A 10,560-nucleotide genomic window follows, 5' to 3' on the forward strand; every position below is an offset into this window, starting at 1 on the left:
ATGCAGAATATTGTTGCTCCATAAGATGATAAATGCCCAACCTGCTCCCATGCTATCTTTGCAGGAACCCTGTGTGACTTTGAGAGGTGGGTGTCCAATATGGTCTTTATATAAATGTTAACAGGCTTTTATTTACTGACCCATTGCCCACTCTACACTTTCTGTCTAGGCTGATTTCCACAAATCCCAGTGGTGGCAAGTGTTTACTCCACATGGGTTTGCCTGGGTTATGGTAGTGGCTGTATAGCACTTTTCACACACATGAAATATCTTTCAAGATTGGTGTTTGTAGGTGTTGTGCTGTAATGTCCCAAATGAAAAGGGCAGTGCTCAATGATGGAATGCATGGTATTTACTCTGCAATGCTCTAGTGAATAATTTTGCTTGTAAATGCCATTGGTACTCTGTGATGCTGCTGAGTCTTGGGAGGTGTTATAGGGATCTAATGAGGTTGGCTGAAGTATATCATGTGATTAATCTTAAACAGGTGTTTTGTGTTTTTTCAGCTTTATCTAACTGTGTAGCACCCATACTGATCATCGTTAGTTCACAATCGAGGATGGAGTGTAATCATTCTTCAGCTCTGTTTCCTACTGCAACTTTCTGTACATTGGTAGCTTTTGTTAACATGATGTTAATGTGGCTGGCGAACTTGAGTTTTTTTGTTAAAGGTTACCTTAAGGTACGGTACATCAGTGTTTCTTTCAGAGGGATAGCAGTGCCCACAAAGGATGATTTGTCTTCATTAGCATGTCTGTTGTTCAGTGTGTAGCACATATCTTGGCTTTTACAGGATTGTTGACCACCCCTTTCTCATTCCACCATTTGCTGTTAAGGGATGGTATGATCTTGTTTTTGATTTCAGCTTTGTTAGAGCTTCTACTGTATACCAGAATGTTGTCAGCAAGCATTAGCTCAAGCATCTGGACATTCATCTAGTTGGACTGTTAGGAAAGGCTATATCCATAGTTTACATGTTTAAGAATACAGGTGAGACTTTTTATTCTTGAGACAAACAAGTATTGATGGTGATTTGATTGCCAGCTTCCACATTTCTTAATGCATATTCTGGTAGTCGGTGCAGCTATGAACCATCTTTCACATGTTACACTGATGTGTATTCTGAGCATTTTGTCAGAAAAATGGGCTGCTAAACTTTAAGCATCTTCTGATTCAAAACTACTGCCAAATTGTTCCAACCTGCTTCAAAGCCTTCCTGTGTATCAGTTGCAAATTCAACAAAGATGATCCAGATTTCTCTTCTATTGCAATAACCATCTAATGATGAGGGTAGCAGTGGTTCAAGCTCATAGGCAAGTTTTCTAGTTACAACCTTGTCTAGGACCTTATAAATGTTGTTCTGTGGAATGATGATTTGATGGCCTTTCAGACAAGAGTGGCCATTTATGGCTTTCAGTAAGGATTTGATAAAGGCATCAATCCATGTTTCAGGGATGCTACCTGTTGCCCTACAATGTTGAAACTTCAAGTCTCATTTCAACAGGTTGGCTTCTGTAAGCTTCCTAAAAGTGGAGATTCTTACACCATCTAGACGAGGAGTTATATCTCTAGATGTATTTATGGAATTGTATATCTCACCAAGCTAAAAATGGTTTCCATAGCTATAAGTAAATGTAGTTCAAATAGGAATTGCTGTTACTAAAGCCGCATTTTTATGTCACCATGGTTACTTTGTTTAATTTATCTGTTCATAAAGGCTTTTCCTTGGCTTTCATCTATATTGTAAATGACTGGTATTGCCATGTTTTCAGTTCCTGTGACAGCCATAAACTTGCAGAAGTGTCAAAATAAAGTGCATATGAGATTGGATTTGCTGCATAGTTCATTCCATTTCATGTCTCATTCTTTCAAATCTAATCACATGTAGAGAGAACAGGCTCTATACTGTGCAGTTCTTCAGTGCTCTGCCTAGGCTGGGTCATGACTTATCTGCATGAACTCATCTTGACTTATTACATGTTTTCTAGGCTTTATCAGCATCATTATTCTACCAGTATAGGGTTTTCCTTTTGTAAAAGTTGTCTCACCTTCACTCAATAGTGGAAAGATACTTGAGGATATGAGCATTGCCAGAAAGCATGGAATCTTTGTATAGGTTTCTGAATAATTTTATATCAGTATGTCTTCATGTGCACCTCACACATGAGGTGATGACTGCTGGCACCGTCTCCTGTGTCAAGTGGAGATGACACTCAAGGTGGCATTAGAAAAAGGAAGTTTTATACAAGAGTCTCTGTTGCTTTGGCACTAAGTGATTCTTATTGTTTTACCCACATTTAGCAGTATAAGATTGGAAAGTAGAGTGTAAACCTTTGTAATTAGTGTTTACACTTGCATTTCAGGATTGTTATCAGGCAGAACATCCAATTTTCAGCATAATGTGCTATATTACCTTTCATATGCATACTGGTGATGTGTGTGTGTGGGTAACTCTGGATAAGCTATCTGGATGGTTTGTGAGAGTGAACTTGTCAGATTCTGTGAGTTTAGTCTCTTGAAAGATTATGATGTCATACAATTCAGAGATTTCTCAAGAGAGTATTTGCTTCCCCTGACATTGAAGTAACCAAATATAATGTGAGACTGGCAGATTATGGTGCACTTTTAGTATGTGCATCATTTACCAACTTGGTGTTTAGGCCTTAGTTTCCCTGTTTTTCTTCTTCTGCTGTTTAGTCAAGATTTCCTGCTGAGCTTTGATGCTTAGTCCTCTCATTGTTGAAATGCCTGTCTGGCACAGGACCTTATGGCTATTCAGCCCTATTTATAACCAATAACCAGGCATCTCTTTGTTGTTTCCACCCTCTAGTAACAAAATGTAATGATGTATCTTTTCCATTTGATGATCTATAAACATATCCATTACATGTGACTCTATCTGGTTCAGTTGGCAGATTTGTGTTGTGTTGGCTATTGCACAGAACTAGGCTCCAGGTGGTTTAGTACTGGGAATGATCTTACCAAGAAAATAGTCCCTGTCTCAGACTTGATACCTTGTACATGCACTAATACTAAACTCAAACTAACTTGTAACATCAGATCTATAATTCATCAAGTGTTAGTTCTATACTTATACTTAAAATTCAAGTTACAGTAACTGTTACTGTAATTCAAACTAAAACCTAGATCTATAACTAACACTTAATAATACTGTACTTTTGTCTGTAGATGAATATGCTAACACTTTATATAAAAAATGAAACACAAACTTACTTTATAATTGAAACTAAATTATAACTTGTACTTACACCTATAAATTAGCAGTTGGTTACTGTGTGATCAAGTCTATATCTAATCATGCAGTAAATTAATACTTATCAATAGAGCTAAAAAAAAACCTGTTGTTTCTGTATGTGAGGTCAGCTTTTTTGTGAAGGCTTAGTCAACATGTATAAATGAACCAAGGTCAGTTTCTAACTGTCCTGCTTTGTATGTAGATGGAATATGCTCGATTGAGAGTTCAGCACATAGAATTAGCAACTGCCCAAACCCTTGGTTCCCCCAACCTGAGGAAAGACTTCACTGGTGTTTCTTCTCCTGGCAACCCCAGTGACCTCCGTACAAAGCAAGAAATTTGCGATCAGGAAAGGAGACTGAGAGAGCAGCTTAAACAACAGGAAAATCTGATTACAGGATATCGAGATGAGGTACTACGTCTACAGGGTGAAGCTCGTCACTTCCAGCGGAAATACTGGGAACAGGTAAGTAATGTGTGTAATTTACACTTCTAATTCTTGAAAAGAAATTTACATAGTCTAACTTAAGTATTTTATCTACCTAAAATTGCCTATGTGAGTTTAATTCAATTATATTTGGAATGTATAGGATAGTATGGTTGTATTTTGAACTTTTACGAATATTGTACATGAAGTATTACCAACTTGGTAAACCATAATAGCAGTGACACAATTTTATGTAAAATCATTTTTTTAGTAAGAAGCTGGAAGTTACAGCCGAGCAGGATGAGTTTGGCTTATTTACTGATCAAAAAGTGTGAACTTTATTCAGAATAAAATAATCAAATGACATTTCCAATACAATCTTACCACTTCTCACACAAAATTATCTTTATCTTCTTTCTGCCCTCTAAGCATTTCTAAAAAAAATTTGTGCTCTGTTCACCAGTCTATAAACCCTATCACTTTTGTGCCATTTTTGAACATGTACATATCATGTGACTACTCTCCACTAATAGTATTGCACCATTTATAGTGACACAGCTAGCTCCCTCTGCTATTCACCCTCAATCCTCACTTTCGCAGTTGGCACAGCTTTGTTTAGATGTTTCTTTTTTTGTATGTGGCTACTGTTTACGATTGTGCTTATTTGCCATTTCAGTTTTCTTTTCAGCAGTGTTTTTTTACTGTGTTTGCATATAGTTGTTTCAATGATATATATATATATCTTGTATTTGTTTCTTCTTACCTAATTATATGAGAATTTCATAGGAATTCACGATTCAGTGTATCGACTATGGTACTTCCCATTGCCGACGATGACGCTGCTGACATGACTTCCCATGAATCAGGTTTGACTTTATCTGCAGATGAGGTGCATTCCTTAATTCATAGGGAGCTAGATTCTTATGTTCGACCAGTGATTACTTCTCTTTTTCAACCTGACAGATCTTACCACTCTTTTTCTGGCACCTTCTTATTTTGATCCACCACACTCTATGCCTCTTTAAGAGTTTTCCCCTTTCATTTTTTATACAGCTAGTTAATCAGGTCCTCAGTTGATGCATATTCTAGTTTTGCTGCATGTTTGAGATGTGGGTGATTTTGATAGTTTTCTTTTGCCTGCTCCAGTTGCCATGCCAACATGTCACTCACTTTGGTGAGGGTTTGTTCTTCTCCTCCTTTCTTCATATTGCTTTCAGATCTCCCAGTGGTTCTGTGTTAAGTTTTTTCACTTGTACACTTCACACTTGTTTGTGATACCCATGGTAGGCGTGGCTCAGATGCCTTTTGAGTGGCTTTGTCCTTCTTTACACATGAGAGAATTAAGAATTTCACCTCATCAGTGCTCGGACTTTAGCAAGTTAGATACTTATGTGACCTTTGTCGTATAAGTTAATTTAAATTTATTGTAAGTTAGATATTGATTACAACTTATTACGTACTTTGTAGACTAGGTAAATTTCAATGTTTTGTCAGTTTGATATTAATGAGTACTTTGGCAACTAGGTATGTTTAGATAGTTTATACTTTATATATCATTCCTACTGGTAACATCTAATTCAATGTTCTATCTGAATCATTTTTTTTCATCATTGTTCCATATGTGCCTAATTTTCTTCAGTGTAGGACTTAATTTTTTTCCTGTTCATGGGGCTGAGCTTTGATTTGGCTACATTTTCTACATTCTTGATACTAGAATCCAATTTTCTCCTCTTAATCTACAAATTGGGGTTCTTCCCCACAGTACCTACATCATCCAGAGTTATTTATAGCTAGAAGTCAAGTGTTCAAGTTTAGGGCCCTACCATTTGGACTAACCTTGGTTCTTTGTGTTTTTGTTAGGTGGTAAGAACTTTAGTCCAACATCTTTATTTAATGGGTCTTTGCACTCATCATTACATGGATGAGTAGCTCTTGCTTGCTTCTTCCTGTTCACAGTTCAGAGATCACACTCATCTGCTCATACAAGAAGTACTACGGGGGGATTCTTTATAAAGGTGAAGAAGTCCATTCTTACCTCCACTCAATACCTTGTTCCTTTGGGAGTTTCTTCAATTCTAAACTCAGTTGGGCCCAGCCTTTTCCTCTTCATCTTCAGGATATTCATGTTCTCTCACAGCTTGAGAGGTTCCATCTGTCTTGTAGATGTGCTTGCCATGTTCCTGGTGCCCTGAATCTGGTTGTGGATCATTTATCACGACCCAACAGGATTCTCCCCATAGAATGGTCCCTCAATCCACAGGTCCTTCGGTGGGTGTGTTCTCAGGTGGTAACACCTCATATTGATGCTTTCACCAACCACTAAAACACTATACTTCCTTCCTTTTGGTCTCCTGTTCTACAACCGCTAGATCTGGGAGTGGACACATTAAGTCAAGATTTGAGGGGTCCCTATCCAAACCACTGTGTTGTTCCATATTAGCTGGTGCAGCTATGGTTCCCTCTGCCTTGCCCTTACCTCTGTCTCAGTCTCTACTCTGTCAACCTTGGTTGGACATTGTTCATCTAGATGTCACTATACTCTCTCTTCATGCATGGCTTTTATCAGGTCCCTTGCCTCAGCCCAGGGACTGACTCCACTTGTTGCATTTTTCCTTTCCTGATCCTTTAGACCTTCTTCCATGTCCATTTGTCAAAGGCAATGGTCTATCTTTGGATAGCCTTATCAAATGTCTTCTGTTTCTCCAAGTATTATAAGGTTTTATCTTACCCTATCATTTACTTCCTTTTCCACTCTTTTCAAGTCATGTGTCCTCTATGTTCCTTTGATTTACCTGATTGGGATCCCATTGTGGTCCTTTATGCCCTTTCCCATCCTCCCTTTGAACCTTTGTCTTCATGTTCCACGTACCATCCCTCCTAATTTCCTCTTTGTAATTCCAGTTCCTTGATGTATGATACACTGTTTTCTTATGCAGTTGGGATTGATGAGTATATGTAACAGTCCACATGCCTTAGTCACTATGTTTATATTACAGTATATTTGATCTTTTTTATCCTCAACCTTCTAATGCAGAGTAGAAGTTATGGAACCTTGTCTGTCTAGTTGAGGTTGTGTATGTACATAGCCTATTCAGTTTCTATTTTACTATGGATTGCACCTCCAAGAACAAATTACACTTGTCCACATACTTTTTTCCACGTGTATCAGATTCATTTCCTACTTCAAGGACGAAGAGCATACCTTTTCCAGAAGTAGTGCAGTATCCCACAAGTGTGTTTTGTTTTCATCTCAAACACACCCATTCATTCTGGGCAGTCACGTTTTGCTTGGTTTCAATGTTGTGTGCCTAAGCCAGCCCCTTTGCCTTTGCAGTGTAGGATTCTAGCTTTGTGTGAGAGGAGGTAAGACTGTATCGGAAGTTAACATTTTCTTATACTCAAAATACATTTCCAATAGGTACTTGCCCTCCAGTCACACACCTTACACCCTTCCTCCCCACTGTAGGTGTTCTTCTTTTAGAACCTGCTAATTCTCGAAAGTGAGGATTGAGCAGCAGTAGCAGAGGGAATTAGCTGCGCCAATATAGGTGGCACAATACTATTATAGGAGAGTAATCACATGATCTGTAAATGTTAAAAAATGGTGCAAAATTAATGGGGTATATAGACTGGTGCGCTGAACACAAAACTTTTTTAGCAATGCTTAGAAGGCAGAAAGAAGACTGAGATAGCTTTGTGTGAATAGTGGAAAGTACCTATTGGAAATACATTATCAGTGTAAGAAAGTGTTAACTTTGAGAAACTGTACTACATAATGATAAGTAATGATAGAATTACTGACATGTATAATTCCTAGCTTATATAGCCTGAAATTTAATTGGTGTACCCACCTGCTAAATACTTTCTTATTTGTATTGGAAATTACAGTGGTTTCATTTGCATATAATATGATGGTGTGGGACATCTCTTCTACTTTAATACTTTAAAGTAAATCATTGTAGTAGAAGTGGTATAATATTGTTTGCTTAAGTACATATTTTTGCCCTGATAATCTTAAATGCTTGCTTTCCAATAGCCAGTTCTCTCGCATTCTTAGTAAATGTGTGTTGTGAGTGATATTTAAGAAGGTGAAAGAGAAGGGTAGATCATTGTAAAGTTCTAAAAAATGTTACAGATTTCATTATTAAAAATATCAAGGCATCAAATATGAATGAACCCCTTGTGATCTTAACCAATCTAGATATAAATGAACCTTTTCTTCCCTTGCAATATCCATAAGTTAATGTATAGATGAAACTTCCCTTCCCCCTTTTTACTTCACATGAGTCAAAATATAAGTTAACCTCCCCTTGTGATCTTTATACGAGTCAAATCATAATGGACCTCCTCTTTTGACCTACATCTGAGTCAAGGTATAAGTACACCTCACCTTGTGACCTTCATTTAATAAAGGTATAATATTCAGAAGAACAGTATTGAGAGGCATTGGTTGTCTTCATAACACCAGCAGGCCAAGAAAGGTTTACTGAAGGAATCTGGGGACAAGAGTAAAATGTACGACAGTGATGTTCACAAGGAAGATAATTCAATATCTGTATCAGATCATGACAGTAAATTGTTTTGTACAATTGTTTATGTATCAAAGGAGGTGTTGCCATCTAATAAAGTCAACAGTTTACTTTAGTTACAGAATTTGAATGGAGCAAATATATAATATTTCAAGCTATGTTAAAATAAATGATATACAGTCTTGTATAAGTAGAGTTATTCAGAGGTCACTTATAGAAGAAATCCTTTAGTCCAAGACATATGCAGTAATGATGGATAAAAGCACAGATTTATCAACACAGAAACATTTATCAGTATGTATAAGGTATGTGAAGTTCTTAATAAATGTATCCTCTGAGGATGGAAAAGCTCACACCACTGTCAGTGACCTGATAAAGTGCCTCACTAACCTCGGGCTTTACCCAGCTAAGCTCACACCACTGTCAGTGACCTGATAAAGTGCCTCACTAACCTCGGGCTTTACCCAGCTAAGATTGTTTCTCTAGCAACATATGGTGCATCAACAATGACAGGTAAAAAGACGGATGTTTTATGCAGATGAAATCAAAGTACTCCCCTTATCAGTACAAACCCATTGTATTGCCCATCACCTAAACTTAGCTGTGACAGATTCAATTAAAAGGTTGGACACTCTCAAGACATTTAGAGATAATTTTAACTCTTTGTATTATTTCATGAGTGGGTCAAGTAACAATACTTCAAAACTCAATGGTATTTAAAAACTGTTATGTGAGCCTGAACTTACAATAAAAGAGCCACCTAGCATAAGATGGCTTGGGCTCACAAATGCTGTTGAAGCTGTGTATGAGAGTTATAACTCAGTCCTGGTTACCCTTTCAAACTTCCCAGAAGAGAAAAATGCTACTGCCCATGGTTTGCACAAATACTTTTCAGAACATAAGACAGTGAAGCTAGTGTCATTTAGGCTAGATATTCATGATGTTCTTACAATGCTTAGTGAGCAGTTAAAAAAACCAAATTTGGTATTTAGTGAAATACAGCCATTGATGGAAGCAACAATAGCTAAGTTAGATTTTCTAGAATCAGGAGATGGAAATGCTGTAAAGAGCATGAGACACTGCATAGAACTTGGAGAAGAAGAAGAAAAAAACTAGTGTTTTTATGAATGGAGGGTCATACCATGTCAAATACCCAAGCAAAAAACTATTTGACACCCAACATTTCAGAATTGGCCAATTTTTTAGCTGATGGTACCTAGCTATGGGTTAAGTATACCTGCAATTTTTTTTTCGCAAAATGCTTTCTCCTTCTGGAAATAAAAACATTTGAATTTTAGCCACATTTGGTCAAAAGTTGCTTGTTGTGGCCATTTTGGATGTTCACAAATACCCTATGGCATTATAATTATTTTCATAATTTTACCCAATTTTATTGAAATTGGATCAAGATTTTCCCTCTCCCTAATTCAAGTATAAGGAAACTAAATATGGAATCAGCTTTTACTTATATCCTAAAACATTCCCTACCAATTACCCTTTGAACTATAGAATTTTAAGATTTATGAAAGGATTCAAGCCCTTTTTTTGAAAATATTGGAATCCAATGTTTGACAAAACTTAACACCAAGTTTGGAGCAAATACTCTTCAAACCATGTAGTTTTACTATATTAAAAACCTGAGATGGTCTTTTTTCCTTGTTCCAAAGTAATGGTACCCTGAAAATTGACTAAATTATAAAGTGGATATGCCTAAATTCTATTTCACATGATATATTGATAATTACTGTTCAATATCAAATAGTATTTAAGACTATATTGAGGTTAATTCTATAATAAAGCTGAATATTGTCTACTTGAGTTACAGAAGATTAGTGCAATTCTAAATTCAGTATTAAAAGTATTAATTGTTCTCTGATATCACCCTTATAGGAAAAAAGCTAATCTCTGTTCACCAAATTATTGTATAGTCAGTATTCAACTATGTAATCATGAAATAATGTAATGAGTAATTCCTTTGTTAAAGGTGTTGAATGTTTGTATAATCCATTGAATGGAGCTTGTAATAACACTTCCTGAAGTGAGCTAATGAATGAATCAGGATACAACATTTACTAAAACTTCCTTCTATTGAAATAACAGTTGTCTTTGACACGTTTGCATACAATTTATCTATGAATGCATTTAGTCACTCCTTTCATCAATTTTCTCACCTAATTCAATATTTCACAAGACCAACCAATGCTTGTCTTTAACATAAATAGGGTCAACTGTTCATTCATTATATTAATATCTTTACGTGGTAGTTTAACTTCTTATTCTAAACTTGAAAATCTGCTCTTACGAGGATTGTAAAAATTGGTAGGATTCTTTCAGAAAATTGCCATTCG

At 36.5% G+C, this 10,560-nt stretch overlaps 1 protein-coding gene across 1 annotated transcript in view; it reads left to right on the top strand.

Moving 5' to 3' along the window:
* The window catches only part of LOC106472927 (sperm-associated antigen 5-like), a 29,215-nt gene that overhangs the window by 4,120 nt on the left and 14,535 nt on the right, over positions 1-10,560 (top strand). The window contains exon 2 of the mRNA XM_013933596.2: positions 3,459-3,722. Within this exon, the coding sequence (XP_013789050.1) occupies positions 3,459-3,722 (264 nt within the window). The remainder of the gene's footprint in view (positions 1-3,458; positions 3,723-10,560) is intronic.

The sequence above is a fragment of the Limulus polyphemus genome, unplaced genomic scaffold (assembly GCF_000517525.1).
Source record: "Limulus polyphemus unplaced genomic scaffold, Limulus_polyphemus-2.1.2 Scaffold5741, whole genome shotgun sequence".
NCBI classification, from domain to species: Eukaryota; Metazoa; Arthropoda; class Merostomata; order Xiphosura; family Limulidae; genus Limulus; species Limulus polyphemus.